Here is an 18,553-nt window from a genome sequence, read left to right on the forward strand (position 1 = left end):
CAAAACCAACCCCCCCCGGAAACACAGGGCACTGGTGCAATGCAGGGAACTCCCAGGCCTTTCCAGTGGGTAGTATATTGGTTAGACCTGAACTGTCAAAACAGCTTGGCCATTCTGCCCCTAGGAGCTTTTACTAACACCTGTGCAGTAGATAGTCAGATTGTCTTTCAAAGTAAAATCACGGGGGTGGGTGGGAGGAAGAATTCATGTTTTACTTTTTTAAAATGTGGGCGAAGAGGGGATTCACCACATAATCCCTTTTATAAATGAAGCAAAATTTAAAGAGACCGCTGAGGGGAATTGGCAAAGATCATAGGGCAAGCAGTAAACCAAGGGTTTAAAAACAAAAGATTTAATAACTGAAGCATATTCTGAACGTCAGCCTCTGGGCAGTGTGGTTACCTCTTTGTGCTGAAATCTCTGAGATTAAGCTGCCTCCTCTAAGAAGTGTGTAAAATGTCCAGTACACTTTGGGTGCTATATAAATAAAGACCAACAGGAAACATTTAAGCCACTTGCCAGAGTATCCATAGATCAGTTAAAATTTTGGAATTGTCAAGATTACCAAACAAAAACCCCTTCCTACTGAACCAATCCTAGACATATAGAAAAGCAGCTGCTCCAAATAGCTAGCAACACTAGAATTCACAGTGGTACTGCATTAGAGTCTCTGGGCCGCGGCTACTTCTACAATCCCATGTGAAGCCCAGTTACTAGTATAAATGTCAACTGACAATATTTTATAAAGGACAATCAAGATGTAAGATCACAACCCAGTTGCACATAAATTTAGAAAAGCACAAACATTAAATTACACTAAAGATCTAAGAAATAGATGCTAGATTAATGCTCCAGTTCAACTAGGATGACAGCACCAGAGAACAAGTTTGAAAGAATCAGGCCTTGACTTATTTTTCAAAGCAACTGACTCTGTTGACGCTAGAGACTTTGAACTATATATGTAAAAGCTGTTCCTTGTGGTTACACAAAGTTCCTTTTGGTGTGCTTTGTAAAACAAAGCTACAGAATGCTTTCCATAGATTCCAGGCCTTCGCTCTGTGATCATCCATGTTAAAGAGGCTCTGTTATAAATATATAGTGGCTCTCTCTACAGAGATTTTCAAATAGACCACATTTGTAACTTTTTTATTCTCAGTTGAATTCACACATGGGTGTCAAATATTTTACATTATATCGGTTTATTGGTCACTTAGTTTGCTGTGTGTTTTTGTTGCAGCTAGATAGTTCAGAAGTAACTAGGTTCTCTGTCCATAGATTGAAAGTTACAATATGAAAAAGTTCACATTCTTAATTGGAACATTCAGAACAATTTATTGAAGTCAACCTCAAGCAAAATTTTAAATCAGTGGAATGTCATTAAAAACCTTTCCAAATTAATCCTCACAGAAGCAAAACACATCTGAATTCCAAATTATTTGTAAAATAAAAAAGGCAACATCTCAGTAAATATAATGTACAAAAATTATATGATCCTACCATCACAACATTCAGTAAGAAGCTAAAATATTACAGGCAATTCTAAATACACTATAACTAGTTGACAATAAGCTATCTATATACAGGTTAACCAAGCTTTACAGGTTTCACACTATGCAAGAGAACATAGGCCAAACAACAACCCCCCTCCCCAATATTGTATATCTCAAAGTCTATGCGGCAACATCAAGTCATAATACAGTAATGCCCCAGTGGAACATCCCCAGGGAAAATTAACACTACTTTGTTAGTGTCAAGAGCTTCTAGCCAAGTTCTAGAAACTCCTAAGATATTGACTTTAGTGAATATTGATGCTTTGCTATTAAAGACTCAAGTGATTTAGTTAAAATAACATTTCACAGAATCTACAAAGTTTGTTACAGATAAACAAAGTCTACAGAAATAACACCTCTACAAAGGTCAGTTACAGATAAAGATTACATGGAAATGAAAACAGAATCTGTAGGTATCTGTGTTTGTTGTGCAATATCACTTGTGTAGGTATAAATGGGTTCAATTTTAATAGCAACCCCAAATATGCACATACCCTTATACAAAAAGGACAATCTTATTACTAGCCAGTTGTAATAGTTATTTCATCATCTTGGTTTTCAGTGGCAATGATGAGTTTGCTTATAAATGAAAAAATATGACACTAGAAATGAGATACGGATCCATATTAATTAATAGGAAGCAAATGTATTTCATCCAGTCTGTTTGTAAATCAAAAGTGAACAAGAATTCCTTAAAACGTCCAGTGCTAGGCTATGGGACAAAGGTTTGGGAGAGGATCAAACATATAGCCATACTTGCTTTTCAAGCTAGAAGAGACCATTAAAAATGGTAGCTCTCTCACTCTTGTGCACAAATGCAATCAGTACCACATGACAAACAGTGAACTCATGGCTTTGGCAAATTCATATCTATATTCCCTTTTTGTTTTTATATTGTCCTAGACGAAGTACAGACAGTTTCAGTTTTATAATCCTCCCACCCTCACTAGGGTAAAAGTACCGAGTTTGCTACTCAGGAGTAGAATATAATAAGAAACAAGCATTTTTCTCTTTTTCTGAATGACATCTTGAATACATCCAGAATTTCAGGAGTGTATCATAAGTGCAAATGTCTTTTGCTATACAAAAATAAGTGGTGTAGGGTGAGGGAGTTGATACAATATTATAAAGTAAAGGACATCAAAGTGTCAAAAAGTTGCTGGTGTCTCATGCAATATACTTCTCATTAAGAGCATACATAAGTCTGAGACATCTGCTTTGAAAAATCTCTCCATTTTGCCTTGAATACACTGTACACTGGGAGTGGAAAGCAATTTTTAACTCAAGTTAAAGGGAGAGGTAAAGAGACTTTTGATGTAGCATATAAAAAATGTTATCTATGTATAAATAAAATAGCTGTAAAAATAATGAGCTGCAGAGCTTCAAGTACATTAAACCCTGAATTCAATGAGGCAGAGGTTTCAATGTTAAAGTGACTACTTCGTACCAGCGGCAGACATTCTCATTCCCCTACCCTACCTCCCTAACCCAACCCAGATAATTTTTTTTGTAAAGTTCAGTATATACATATTTTACGTCTAGACGTTCGCTTTCTATTATGTCTAGTAAGTGTGTCTGTCTGATTCTACCTGGAAACTAAGATAAAACAAGCTTTTAGTGGAAAGGCCAAACAAAATATTCTAACTCTCACTCCATGTTAGACTCTCTAAGCCTCTCGTAGTAAATGTAGTGAAGATAAATTCATACAGAAAAAGTTGCCCATACAATTACCTGTCCTGAGCTGCAAACGCCTTCCACTCTTATGTCCTACTGACATGACGACAAGCCAATTTTACAAACTATTGGAAAACTGCAGTAATTAATCCTTACCCCATTAGGGCATGGTGCACAGAACCTCCGATCTGAAGTAAGATGCACACTTTATAATAAAAGGGGTCCAGTAAAGTAAACCAGCAACATCTGTGCAGGGCAGCTCAGGTACTGCATTACTGTGTAGCCAGCATAATAATAATATCTAGAGTCAGGTGTCTGCTGAAAGTTTGACCCTATTTTAAAACTTAACAGACAAAAAAATCCAAATGAGGGGGAAAAAAACAATGTGACTGGCACCCTCCTTCACTTAAAGGGCTGCTAGATTATTAATTAGAGCTCTTCATTTTCCAGCCAGGAAGTAACAACCAACCTCAGCATTCTCTTCTTTGCAGCAAATTGTAGGACTCTGGACTAAAACTTCCAAACAAACAAACAAATGTCTCTAGCATTCTTCCTATAGCTCAATTCAGAGACACTGTAAGTTGAATTCAACAGCCCAAAATACACAGAAATACTGATAAATCAAAATGTCAATATTTACAGTAACAAATTTATAGCAACAAATTTCTGCTTTACTACAAAAGTTATGTTATTCTTCCATTCACTTTAAATAATGTTACAAAAACATGGTTAAAATTTGTTTTCAGCATATTCTGTGTTCTACATACAAAACCATCACCTAAATAAAGAGAATCCCCAGTTGTCACCAATTTATTTCAACCCAATGGTCTCTTCTTTCACTAAAAAGCTTCCTGATGCTTTGGGAAATTCTCCCTCTGTCGCAGTTAGAAAACCAATTCAAGTTTTATATTCATAATTATACATATTTAAAAGCTATCCTTGTCCTCACACCACCCATGTCTCAGCCCAGCTGTTGGCTGCTTTCAGTTACAATTTTCTCCTGTAAAGGATTAGACAAGAGAGGACAATCAGCAAGAACTTTGAAACAGAACATATAAAGTGACATGGCAGAGGAGTGACAACTGACTCCATGACCCTCACAGCATTATATGATTTACTAAACTTTCAGAGTACCGTTATATACTTAGTTACACCCAACATGCTGATATGTCACAGAATATATTTTGATAATTTCCCATGACAATTAATATTTTTAAACAACTGTCAGCTCATTGACATCTCAAATGCTTAAGGCATTTTGACATAGCCATTCCTCCTCAGTCAATGACAAGACAGTGTTGACATACTATAGAAGAAAGCACATGGGAACACATCATACAATATTTTAAAAGTTCAGCACTTTCTGGCTTACCATATCCCCAAATCGTCTGAACAACAGAAAACCTAACATTTTATTATGCAATGTAAACAGATCAGGTCTTATGGACACTACCAAGGAAAGAGCTGTGTTTGGAATTTTAGAAAAGGGTGAAAACCTTCTCCATTAAGAGCTTTTTTTTTTTTTTATCACAAACAAAAAAGCTAAGAAAAATAAAATTTTTTAATTTTTTTTTTTGAAAAAAATACCAAAATATAGCACTGCTTACAAGCAAGATTAGTGTTTTAGACATTCACTTCAGTATTGGCCATAACAGGACAAGTGATCTGCATTTTCCATCAGCATTCTAAAGTATAAACTGACCCAAAGATCACATGAGAGATCTATACTATGTAATAAAACAAAAAATCCCGAACAAACTGAGTTTACTGGAAAGGGATCTGTAAATTGTTTCAAGAGGAATAGCTGCCAGGTCAGTGAAGTGGCATTTCAGATGCTTCAAAGGCTGTAGTGTATTTTGTTAATTTTGCAATTGCACAAAAAAAAAAAGAACAAATCTCACACACACACACACACACACACACACAGATTAGAAATAATTTGAGAATGCAAAAGGAAATCTGGTACAAAGGCGAGCCATATTCCAAAACCCCATGGTATTATTTTCCACCCCTTTATTAGTCACTTTCTGGAACTGACATGCTACCATGTACCTGCAGGTCTATGTAGACATTTTCCCAGAGACAATGCTGAATGTTCTTCAGAATGAATAAAGAATTATCCCTCTGCCATCTGCCAGCCATACCTTGTTGTTAATTCCTTCCAGGTGGGGATGCTCCGGAACACCCAGTGGCAGAAAGTTAGTGTAAAGGTAGCTAGCAATATCAGAACACCAGCCATTGCCTACAAATTAAAGGATTACTGTTGACTATATTAACTATACTGGGATATACACAGTACTTTGTAAGATTGAGTGCTTTAGTGTTGGCCCAATATATACCCTGTTAATTCAGGAAGTGCTTTTAAAAACTGATTTTTCACTATTCTATAAAAACCAACGAAGATAAATTTAATTGGGAGATTTATCCCCACCCCTGCAAATCTAAACACCCCTGTTCCCCAAAACTCTTTTAAAAACACATCACACACATGAGGCTGATCCCCTATTCCTTTAACTCTCAAGAACTCCCTTTGAAACTAATGGGAGTTTGGGAGGAAGGTAACAAAGGATCAGGCTCTAAGAAAATCATCATGAAACAAGTACAGACTAAATATCTGATAAATACATCGAAAAGGGCTTAATCCTGCACCCAGTGAAGTCAATGACAAAGCTTGCAATGACTCCAACAAAAGCAGGATCAGGGCTTTCGCTATGATTAATGTAGTGCAATGTTCAGATGACTAAGCTGTCCATGAATCCTCTCCACCCAAAACTGCCCTCCAAACGAAGCGAGGCAGAAAAGTGACCACTGCAGAATTAAGCTCTTTCTATGCCTGCTTTGTTAGTTGACACCACTCATTTTAACAATAAGGGACCGAGATTGCTTCCTCTCCCCCTTTTTGTTAAAATATCTATTGAAATAAAAAGCACTTCAAGAAAAAAAACTGGATAATACTCCCAATTGCTTATGTGAAAATCTTTACAACATTATTCATAATAAGTTAAGCATGATGAGATGAAATCCATCTTCTCAGAAGACCTTTAAAGATGACCAACTGGAATGAAAGCATTCACTGTCCACTGCTCTGAAACCCACATCACTTCTCATGGTGTTACGTGAAAGCTGTTTGTAGATTGGGGAGGGTTGGTCCTCTCCCTTTTTTTTAATAACTAGACATACACGTTATACCGGACTGGTTTTGCTACTCAATTCTTTTCTTAGACACGCTTACCGATCAGGACCAGAATCCGCAACATCCTTTAAAATTAAATAAATAAATATGCTATGTTTTCCCTTCTACACTCAAAGAACATATTTTAACACACTATTCTTTTCAATGTCAAAAGGTTTGCTTTTTTTGATCTTTTTTCCTTAAGAAAGCCAAGATATTTCTGTTTTCCAACAGTAAGAGCTGTTGAAGCACATTCAAGGGTAAGGTAAGAAAAGGACAAGAACAGAAAAAAAAACCCAAAACGGACACGACTGACTGCTTCCGCCTGCCAAGATTAGATGGTCCCTTTCCCAGTTCCAACAAGGCAGCGCTGATGATGAAGACTGAATGTGCCATAGCAGTCTCTTCAAGTTCATCACCTATTTGCCATTTGTTGTTTGTTTGAACAAATTTATTCCTTTGCTTCTTCTCCAGGGTTCTGGGGTTGCAATTTGCATTTGATCTTGCTCCAATACTCTGGTGCCACAGGAGATTTGGGGTTATGTTCAGAGCAGCAGAGACAGCCATCCAATGCTGATGCCACTAGGGCTCCCTTCTCATGATCTTTACAGAATGAACGAGGGCAAAACTCGCAGAATGAAATTGCAGGATTGCAACAGATGTCACACTGGTGCCACGGACACTCCCACTTTCCTGAAGATGAAAGAAGGAAGGGAGAGAAAGGAAAAAGACAGGAAGTTGAAGTTAGTCTTTATCTGCAATAGATATTGGAATTGGTCTCTCTCATTCCACGTAGTACAGAGCCATTCAACTCTATGCATAAAAGGTACCTCCCAAAAGTCAGTTTTTATTAAAGTTCCTGCATCTGTCTTTCACAAGTATTGGATTGGAAGCAGTTATTGTTGACAAATTTACATTTTTGAGCCTCGGGTTGACTGTAAGCAAAACATTACTGCACTGTAGAGCCAGATGTAACCAGATCCACCTGCTCTGGCATCAGAACACACTGTGTACTTGCAAGACAGAGCATTGGCTTCTATGCACGTCTGACTTGTGAAATTCACAGCTTTCTGGATCTGAACATGGTAATAATTTCGATACACTGACTGAAATGGGTATCCTAAATCAATATTTATAACAATCACACTGCACTATATTGTTAAAAACACAGAATGGCTGAGTTCTGAGTCATAAATGAGAAGGTGCCTCAGACAAGAGTGGGATATGGCAATACCATATTTAAGTACAAGCAAACAGAGACCACCACAAAAACATGCAGGCATGCATTAGCATAACCACATGCCCAACTGTCAGGTTGTAAAATTAGACTGAGCATGTCAAAAAGGAAAGTTAACAGCTTCTCCTTTCCCTCACACTGAAATCATGCTATATTCCTTTAAACTGCGTTGCTGTAGAGAAAACAGGAAGCACTCTCCTTCTTCGGGACATAACGCACTGCATCCACAACATGACCAGACTCTTAGCCCAGAGAGTATGAACAGCACCAAGACAGGACTCCAGATCTCTAGCATCGCTGTGTCTGCCTCCACTGGGCCAGGTAAAAAACAAATTTTACTTCTTGAAGTCGTTCACCAGCATTTTCCTGCTGATCAAATGTAATAATTTATGTCACTAGTTAAGAAAATTTGGAGGGAAGCTTACTGTACTTCCATATATTGCTGTCCTGAAAAGGCACATCTCAGATTGAACTCCATTCACAGCTCAAAATCTTCCACTTAATTCAGTCATAGACTAATGTGAGCCTCCAGTTAATTTGATTAAGGCCTCGAGAAACAGATAGTTTAAAAACCAGGATAAAGTGGTTCTTTTGTTTTGTTTTTAAATAAAATTTGCTGTTGGTTATCACTGGATAATTTGAGCCTAGGCTACAGAGAGCTGCCTTTTTAATTAATAAGGAAAAAGACAAAAAAAAAAACAAACAAACAGAGACCCAAAGAAAACCCACATGATTAGAAGATAAGAGATTTAGAGAACCCATTAAAATTTAAGTACTACCATGTGCTGTGCATAGCTGTTGTCATAAGCATTACCACGTGATATGAACATGGGAACGATATGAGACCAAGACTGTCTAATTATTTCAATCAAAATAAAATAAGCAAATGTGATCCAAACAGGAAAAAGGCTCTGCAATTAAATTATAGCTTTGTAACTGTTCGTCTCCACACAGATCTTTAGAAATATTGCTACCTAAGGAGATTTCTCAATACAGAAGAGCATTTCAAAAGCAAACCTGTCACATTTACGGTAGGGGGACATCACAGTTTGGATTAAGCTACAACTTTCTATGCAGCATGATATCCATGAAGCAAGCAAAGAGTCTGGTGGCTATGCAAAAGCACTTACCAAATGGTGGCTGAGTCAGGTTAAGGCATAGGAGGTGGTATGCTTTGGGGCAGTCCTTTTTGTCACACATGACTAGTTCTCCTCCATCTCCACACTGGAAACAGTTATCCTCATGCATCTGCTTCTGCTCTGTTTTTATTTTCCGTTTCTTCTGCTTTAGCTTGGCATTCTTTGCCTTCTCTTCATTCGCTGTTGCAAACGCCGTCTGGCCATTAAAAGGAAAAAAGTCACAGCAGTAACAATTTTAGTCAATAATAGTCACTTTAAAAAGACACATGGCCCCCAAAAGTCAACTGCGGGTTATTATTTCTGCAAATCATGCTCAACGAAGTCTAGTCTACCCAGTGACTCCCACCTTCATCTCCCCTGCCACACACATGTGAAACAAGTTAGAATGTTGCCAGATTACAATTAGTGAGCTGTAATTTGATGGCAACGGCCAAAGGCCCAATGAGGATGGGTCCCTACTGCAGTAGGATTTGTATTCCTCAGAGAGCTTATGCATAATAGCTATGTGAGCAGAGACTTCAGTCACTTCTCTGCCCCTACAGAGATGCTACTTCATAAGAAGCTGACTAAGGTCAGCACTCTGGGCTGGGACCAGAATGAAGCACATCCGCAAGACAAGTTTCCAGATCCTCAAACAAGCAGGGGAATTTCACAATGCTTTCCATATAAGAAGGGCAAATACAGAAGTAAAATATGTGACAAGAAGTTTTGTTTTTGTTTTTGTTTTTTTAAGTCAGGCACCCTAAACATGATGGGACTGTTCCATGCCACATCTGGGTGCCATAGTGGCTCTTCCATCCTGGAGATGGGTACATTTACAGTAGTACAAACTTGTAAAGCCTTTGGGGGAATCTTTAAAGTACTAAGATATTACATTAAATGAAACAGACCTCTATTCACTCTCCTTCCACAAAAAGAGCTTTCAATACAAGTGCGTTGAGCTCAATTTTTATTTCTGTACAACTAACCTTCGGCCGTACTCCTAGGAAGCCACTGCAGTTTTCTGCTCCACAATGGCATTCAGTCCTACCATTGCCCAGACAGTCCAAATTATAATTAAATGTTAACTCCATCCCTGAAATTTAAAGAAAAACTATTCATACACAATACAGCAATTCAGCTTTAGCATTTTCTCCCTTAATATTAACACCACTGTTTTTAAAAGGGCATAGTTACAAGATCACAATATTTATAACTACATCAAAAATACTGAGATAAAACATACTCCTGAAGCAACAGCGAGAGAAGCTGTAAACAGCAAGGCAGAACAAATGATCCAGAATCCATGTTCTGAGGATGACAACTCAGTTTTGTTCTGTTCTAAAAACCAAATGATGATTCAACAACCAGTAACTTTGTGGTTGTGGAACTATAAGTCTTATGAGCCTGGTTACAAACCTAGCACTGAAATAATTTCTTTTTAAAACACTCTTTTCTAGGTGGAATACACTCACATAGAAGCCCCAAATAGTCTTGTTCCTATATTGACTGTGTCCATTTTCCCATTTGGATCAACACTGATTACTGTTCTTTTTAGTTTTTCTGAAAAGAAACAAAGCATCCTTCCTCTGCTTTGTTTATACAGTGCCAGCATAGCTTTGGGCCAGACAGGAGCACTGCACATTGTTTTTCTACAGATCACACAGAAACAACGGCTAGTCTATCATTTTAATCTCAGCTTAAAGTGGTAGATTGGTTACAAAATAATGTTAGGGAATGGATCTGAAATTGGGGGTCTATGCTAGCTGAAAGTCTATTCAGACATGGCAAAAAGAGTTAACATTGAGTTTTCCTGTGTTTTCAAGTATTAGGCGAAGCCCTTGATATTTTTCGTGTTTGTGATAAAGCAAGTTTCATCTTTAATATTCTGCATTTCATCGTAAGTTGCTCCTAATGAGACTGCATATGAAGATCTAGAACTTCTTGACAGTGCATTTTCTTTGTCCCAATGGGTAAGTTAGTAATTGTAAATGCCAATGTGATCAAGTAACTTCAGAAGGGAAAAAGTGGGTGAGCTGGCAACTGATTTCCATTTTAGGAGAGGAGGGCACATGCAGGATGGGGGCTTCTTTTTACCTGCAGGAATATCACGGAGAGCAAAGAGTCCAACTCTAACATCCCCATTCACTGTCCATTTCTGTGTTTCACAGTTCGGATTACAACTGTGGTTCATAAAACGAGAATAATTCCCCTTTGGACCAGCATCAATTATCCGGTCCTTCAATAAAGAGACAAAAACACAGATTTAGGATCAGACAAACAAAAGTCTTCCTTTGACAAGTCAAGTAACGACGAATGCAGATAATATATTTAGACAGGTACTTGATAAATGAGTTATAATGGATATTGGCTTTTCCTGGAAGTAACTTTTACCTAAAGCTCCTCAGCGCTTAATGCAGGGAGAAATGAATGGCTTATGGTACTGCTAAGAAGCTCTGGATCCTTTCATCTCTGGTTCAACCCCAATCTTGGTCAAGTGAGTTACCCTTCAAATACAACTGTTTGGTGACTGATCAGAAATACGTTGGAATTGCAATGCAATTCTATCAGACAGGTGTCCACATTCCACTCTGACTGACAGGCTTGTTGGCAGTATCAGCAGACACACTATGGACTGAAGAGACCATGGGAATTCATTTTCCCACTCCCCACAGAAGCTCCACTAAATCAAGGCTGAAGCACAATGGTCCATGAAGTACACGCGGTATGAAAAGAGGACGTCACTCTCTTGGACCTTTCACCTGAACTAAATACATTACATTTTAGCTAGAAGTGAAAGAAAATGTAATTCTTGTGCTTTAAACATGGCCCCTGATCCTACGATCCCAGACCTTAAGGCCTAGTCCCTTAAGCAGCAGTATATTTTATATTGTAGAGATATGGTGCTTTACCTTTGTAACAGTTAACATATAAAAATTGGTTATGCTGTTCTCATGGGCACGTTTGATCCGCAATCGGCATTCTTCTTCATCAATTAATTCACCAACATATTCGTTTACAAATTCACCCTGCGAAGTCAACCAAAGAAACCCATGCTTATTGCCTGCTATCTGTATAGTTAAAGAGAGAGGAAGCACAGAAAAATGGGATGGGAAGCCCTTGTCCATTGCAAGGTCTAGGTAGGGTGGCTCCTTAGGATAATCAAAATACTGAGAACTGGTTAAAATAGAAGTACTACACAAGAGTGACCAGTATAGAAAAATACATATGCACACAAGTTTAGATTAAGTTATAGAACTGTGCTTCAAAATGGAAGCATCACAACTAGAATTTTTAATAAAGCAGCAATTAAAAATAGTTATGCGGTTCTGAAGGACATATTTGATTAATGAGTTGTATCTTTTGTGGTCAATTGCATATAGCCTGTTCAAGGCTCTGCTTGTACTTCTGTCCTTTTTAAAAAAAGATCTGTATGGTCAGTCTATAGAAAATGAGAACATATTTATAACAATATATTCAAACACCCATGAGAAAACACCACTTGGGCACTACATTTATTATACATTAAGTATAAGGCAATAGCAAAGCCAGAATTAAGACTGCTTCTCCATGCACTGGTCCTAGTAATAGCAGCACAGCTTAGTGTGACCAGATGTCCCGATTTTATACAGACAGTCCCGATATTTGGGGCTTTGTCTTATATAGGTGCCTATTACTCCCCCCACCCCCGTCCCGATTTTTCACAGTTGCTGTCTGGTCACCCTAGCACAGCTACAAGATTCAACATTATTTAGAGGTTCACTGGCAATATTTTAAGTCACATGCTCTTTTCTTTTTTTTCAAATTCCAGACTAACATATAGATGCCCACAGAATATCAACCTGATATAACAATATAACTTTACTGTACTGCTAAACATTTTCACTGCACAGCATTTCAACAATTCATTTTAACAGGACTTTTAACAGTCAATAACAAACAAGAAAAGTTTGTGATAAAGTTTTAATGTAGAACAGATATTACAAAACTGGCTTAAATAATTAAACCACTAAAAACAAGTTAAAAGTGAGCCTTCAGGCTGACTGCGTATTCCCAGCTTTCACATGATGGACTTTGAAATGGCCAGGAAATGATGATACCTTGATACAAGGGAGTTAACACTTAGCACATTGAGGGTCATTTTATTGTAACAGTCTCAACAGTTCTAGTGCTTAAACATTTCCAAAAGTAGCTCTTTGAGATGCTCAAATTTAAGTGTCAAACAAGTGTCTGAGCAGTTTCAAGGTTTTTTTGTTTTGTTTTGTTTTTTAAATAAAATAGTACCAACACGTTATAGACTATGTGGCATCAACAGTCTGACAAAAGTCTATGAGCGCTAATGGCTGTCGTAGCTGGTTATGGGAATGGCTCCAGAGAGACCAGAATCATGTCTGTCACATTCTGGAGCTTTGAAGGAGAAAAGGCTGTACTGCAGGAGGAGATCATCAGGATAACATTTTCAAAAGCGCTCAAGTCATTCCTGGAAATGGGAATTTAGACTCCAATGAACACAGGCCCCTAAGTTACTTGGACAAATCTGTCATCTCTGGGATGAAATTTTCAAAAGTGCCTCTCTCTTTTCCCCACCAAATTCCTTTTCGTTTAGATTGCGTGTTTTGGAACAAATGGTTTAATCAAGTGCTCAGAAGGGTTTTTCTAATGGAGCCACTGACAGAATTTTTAGTAGAGCTCCTACAGGACACAAATACATTGTTTCATACTTAGTATGCGAAGAAAATTCACAGAAAATCCACCATAAAAATGCTATGAACATTTACCATGTACTTGGTGCAGAAAGAAACTGAAGAGAGTTAAAATGTATTCTCTGTCAATTTACTCTGGTTTCCTCTAGTTACTTGTAAATTTAAGTACCCAGGAGTAGAACTATCCCAAGTCCAATCAAAGGTTTATAGTTTCAGCTGAAGCAATGGTTAAAAACACAGATTTGAAACTGGTTTGTTCAAACATCTCTGATATTGCCACAGGTAAGTGAATACTTGACACATCCATTTAGGCCCTGCACAACATTTCTCTATGCTAAATTTCTATGTACTAAGGTACTAAACAAATACAAGGTAGAGACTCTAATTAGAACTGACAAAAGCAAAGAATTCACAGTTAAAAGTTGCTACTATGCCTTTGCCCAAGCCCATTTGCCTGGGTACTGCCGGGTCACTTCAGACTAGCAGATAAACCTCTACTATCCACGTGTAATATTTAAGCAGCATATAACTTAAGGATGAAAAACAATTCAGAATCTCTTTGCTTTTATCTAACTGCTGAGATTACATTATGGAGCAAAACACACCATCCAACAGCAAACAAATCACGTCCAGCTACAGTCCAAAACATCACATCAGAATCCCGTCTGGACAGCAGTCAGCTTCATTTAACAGAGAATCGCAGTGAAGACCTTACATCAAGTTTAAGTCCACCAGAACTGTGGAATGTGCCTTCGCTATGAGAAGTTCCAGGATACCTTCTTTAGCAAGACGTGTGCAAATTCAAAGTGAAGAAAATATGAAGCCAACTGAAAGCAAAATAGTGCTTTGAAGTGAACTCTGAGGATGCAGGTCAAATGATAAAAACAACTTGTCCTGAAGTCTTAATTGTCCATTCCATCTGCAGCCATAGCTGGATCTTCCATTCTTCAGGTGTGCTCAGCCTCCTCCTTGTTCAGAAACAACGAAGCCTGCATGAGTAAGAGCAAAACATACATCTGTCCATCAAATCCAATCCTCTGTCTGGCAAGTTAAAGCAGACGTGAAATCCAGGCCCATCATCCTCACGCTTGCCTCGAAGTACAGCAAGACTGCAATCCAGTGTAAGATTTTGTTTTTCCATATCAACTGTTGCACATCCCACCTGAATCCCAGTGGATAATCCCAGACTGGTGTCCCCAGGAATACAGTGTGCAGCGATACAGTGTAAAGGAAAACCAAAATGATCCATTTCCAGTATCTTTATCACATAGTCAAGAAAGGTACTTTCATCCCTCACCCCACCCATCACTGCTACCCCATCTGCTACCACTCCTCTAAGGACTTCAATCATTCTAACATTTATGTTAATCCTCAATATTTCTTTAAACTAATCAGTTCTTGGTGCTTTCAGTTACAACAACTGCACCATGTCCATCAATAGAAATCTCTGTATCTTCATTATTCTTCTCTGCCTTCTTGAACTTTAAACAAGAACTTAAGCGTGCTGTCCAATGTAGCCTGATCACCACAAGCCTTTTATTAATCCCCTCCGAGTTCTTCTGAAATAAATCCAGTCTGTAGAGTTGAGTGTCAAGGAGGCTATGCCAGCTCCCTGGTGACCAGACGTTTGTAAGAGCAATGTTGCATCCCCTCCCACGCCCAATCCAGACAATCTGCTATTGGGATCTGCAGAGTGATCATCTTACCACGTAAGAGCTTAAAAGAAAAGGCAAAAGAAAGTACAGAAAGCTACCTTGACGTAACCCCTCAGAAAGAGGCTGACCATCTTAGGTTGCCCCATCTCCCATCCTTTGAGTTATTTCATATCATGAAGTGTCATTAATTTCATTTGCTGTGTTAACTCTGGGGTTGAGGGAAAGAGAAAATAATGGAGGTGTGTTTTATTTTTTATTCCCATCTCTCTAAGACTTTAGCATCTTCAAAAGCCAGGCTTGGTCAAAAAAGCATCTGAAACCATCTAAAAAACTATTTTTTCCCTCTCCCTCCATGCTCGGAAGTCAATATGAGAACTTAGGTACATCACTATCTTCTACAAGAAGTACTGATAGTCCTCATCTCCTGCCCATCACCAGTGAAATTTCTAATCAGTTGAATCTGACTCTTACTCTACAAGAAAGCATTGTAATGGCAAAAAAACACCTCTGCCAGATGTCTCATATTCCATGAAGTTGGATTTATCATCATTTCTTCCATTTGAGGAAGTTTCATGCCTTGTAAATTTAAAGAAACAATTGTGTGTGCAGGATGAATTCACTTGAAAGTATTAACTTCTTGATATATTTTTTGTTCAAGGTACAAACAATAAAAGAATAGCAGCATTCTCTTCAAATACTCTCTTTAATGGCTCTGTATTTGTCCTAAATTCTACCTTTTTAATGTTCCTTTTTGTCCTGAGACCCCAGCCACGTCGATCTGTTTTTATGATTTCAGCATCTGGATAGAGTCTTTTGGTGAAGCACTGGTTCTGACAGCGCTCTCCTGCTGGGCACACTTGGGGATGACACTCATACTGTAGCATCCTGTTCAGACACTCTGACTCTAGGCCACAGGGGTTCTCATCAGATGGCTTGCAATTACAGCGAGGAATTTCTGACAAATCAGCGACTTGAATCTGAACTTTTCCTATTACCTTGTTGGACTGTGGAACAAAAACAAAAAAAAAGACAAGGGATAAATTTGGATTTATGGCCATACACACAGAATTTAGATCAGAACCACTTAAATCAAGGCCCATGACAGTCAAGATATTTCAAAATGTAAGCAAACGCAACAGCTATTACACACACCGCTACTAACATCAGAAACAGCTGTATTTTTTCTGTTTCTCTCTAAAAGCAAGTGTGTCAACTAAGAAAAGGCAGCAAGGCTAAAATACTTCTCTGCAATCTAGGAATTTCAGAGGTTGCATCTGGCACTGCTCTACCACTAACAATCAAGCATCTCAGGTGTTCAGAGAAACCAGCAATGAGGTATGCAGCACAGAACGTGGGACAGGACGGTTTCAGACTGTATAGTACATGTATTAGTACAACAACTCTTTTGAGGCACACAAAAATAGTTTAAATTCTTGGGAATTAAGCATATTATAAAGTACAATCAAACAGATAAGTGCACAACCTGCAGTACTGTGCCCCCAAGGTTGCTGGCAAAAAAATCTAGATCATCTTTTTAGTATCCAGATTTGGAGATTAAGTTCTCATACTAACAGTTTGTTATTTTTCAATGCTAATATAATTTCTTAATGGTAAGTAAGCCCCAAGATTCATTTGAGATGGGTGAGACCCACTTGCAACTATCAAAATCCTTTGTCTTCAGTAAAACTGACCTTAAACTCAAAGTCCCTTTTACTGATGGTTACACCTTCCTTATAACAATGAAAGGACCTATGGTATTAAACGAAGCAGGCCAGAAGAGATCTTTGACGAATGGTAGACTGATTATCTGAATTTTCTTCTAAGCAACAATTGGCTTCCCTGTTTAAATCTATAGCTCATTCACACAAAGGAGAGGACTCACTTTAATATGTTTGTAAGGTGGGGGTTTTCTTGAATTCCTTTCAATCTCTAGTGCTTCTTTGCTTTCTCTTTGTGCTTTCAGTTCCTGGAAGCGTTTTGCAGCTTCTTCAAGTGCTGTGCAAGGGAGTCCAAAATGAGGAGGAATTAGTATTGGCTGCTGCTGCTGAGAGACATTTTTGAAAAGCTAGGAATTAGAAATCTACAAAGAACAAGCGAACAATGAAATGTTACACTATGGCATGAATGAGTTTTAAACCAGGTAGTTTTCAGTACATATTTAAACACTATGGGGTGGCCATCTGCATCAGAGCCCAGGTTCCACCTCATAACTTCTTTCCAAGTTAAGTGGGGAAGAATTGGGGCTGCCTACAAACAGCACAGAGAGGCAGGAAGTTAGATGCTAATAATATTTTAACCTCTATCCAACGGCACTATACAAAGTTTGCAGCTTAACACAGACACAGAAAACTAGCCACATAATTCTCATGCAAGTTAAGTGACGATGTAGAAAAAAACATGGAAGTTTTGTTATCAACCACTATAAACTTTGTTTAATTTTACCTTTCTTGAAGGTCTTGTTAATACTAGTTTGCCCCTCAGCAAAGCTTTTATCTCCTTCAACATAAGGGAAAACTCTGCCCTGGTGCACCCAATAGTAGTCATGTGAACCAAAGAAAAATACCGGGAAGTCCCCGATATCATGTTTGAGGCCCTGAATGTTGAGAGGCACAGACCTGGGATTGCAGATCTCTGCTGGCCACCACCTGAAAATTAGAAAAAAGAGAAAAAACTCAAACTCTATGAAACAAAGGCAAATTGCTTGGCTTCTCAGTCTGGGAATTACAGTTCAAGTAGCAAAAGCTACATTTAGTTCCTAAGAAATGTGACTGCAGAGGATCCTATCCCAGTCTCCTTACACAAGCAAAACTGCCTTTGATTTTACTTGGGAAGCTCCACAAAAAGATATCCATCTTTACAGTTCTCATGCTCCCAAATCCGGGGTATGGCTTTGGGCCTTGTGTAGTATATGAATTTTGGGACTAGTTATCTGATGAGAGAATCTTTAACACAACTGTCCAGCTGTACTTTACAATATTTTTTTACTGAAAAACAAATCATTGATAAGTCTATTTTAAAATATAATTTGAACAATTACAATCAAACCAAAATTTAAATGTTTGCCAGACATTCAACTTGTTTAGATCCACTGTTTAATGAAAGACTTTTAAAGTTTTGTTTTTTTTAAAATGAGGTTTTACAAATCCTGGTATGAGAAGAAAACATTGTCACTTAATTTTTCCCCATGGAAACTTTTTTAAAGGAATGGGAGGGGAAGAGAGTTAATCCTCTTGCGGTACTGGAAACCCAAACAGCAGCATTCTGCTAATGCATAAGAACCAGAAAGTAAACTGGCCAGCATCATTTCACTGCCCAAGTGAGCAAAGTGAAAGCAATAAACAGCACTAGTGATGAGAGAGTAATTTGGATTTTTAAAATTCTGTTTAAACATCAGGCATTCCCTTTCATAGACTAAAAATTAAGATAAACAACATGAAAACTCCA

General features: G+C 38.1%; 1 protein-coding gene across 3 annotated transcripts in view; it reads right to left on the reverse strand.

Moving 5' to 3' along the window:
* Positions 1–1,305: 1,305 nt before the first annotated feature.
* NSD3 (nuclear receptor binding SET domain protein 3) overlaps positions 1,306–18,553 on the reverse strand; it is a 64,150-nt gene continuing 46,902 nt past the window's right edge. Inside the window, exons 17-24 of one of the 3 annotated variants that reach the window (XM_050939836.1) lie at positions 17,552–17,754; positions 16,992–17,104; positions 15,844–16,113; positions 11,664–11,780; positions 10,849–10,990; positions 9,741–9,847; positions 8,764–8,968; positions 1,306–7,089 (exon numbers count right to left, since the gene is read on the reverse strand). In XM_050939836.1, coding sequence (XP_050795793.1) covers positions 6,848–7,089; positions 8,764–8,968; positions 9,741–9,847; positions 10,849–10,990; positions 11,664–11,780; positions 15,844–16,113; positions 16,992–17,104; positions 17,552–17,754 — 1,399 coding nt within the window. In that variant the 3' untranslated portion in view covers positions 1,306–6,847. Of the gene's footprint in view, positions 7,090–8,763; positions 8,969–9,740; positions 9,848–10,848; positions 10,991–11,663; positions 11,781–12,239; positions 14,444–15,843; positions 16,114–16,991; positions 17,105–17,551; positions 17,755–18,553 lie in introns of those variants that run through there. The other 2 variants (XM_050939837.1, XM_050939838.1) reach the window with 2 other exon arrangements.

The sequence above is a fragment of the Gopherus flavomarginatus genome, chromosome 2, assembly GCF_025201925.1.
Source record: "Gopherus flavomarginatus isolate rGopFla2 chromosome 2, rGopFla2.mat.asm, whole genome shotgun sequence".
NCBI lineage: Eukaryota > Metazoa > Chordata > Testudines > Testudinidae > Gopherus > Gopherus flavomarginatus.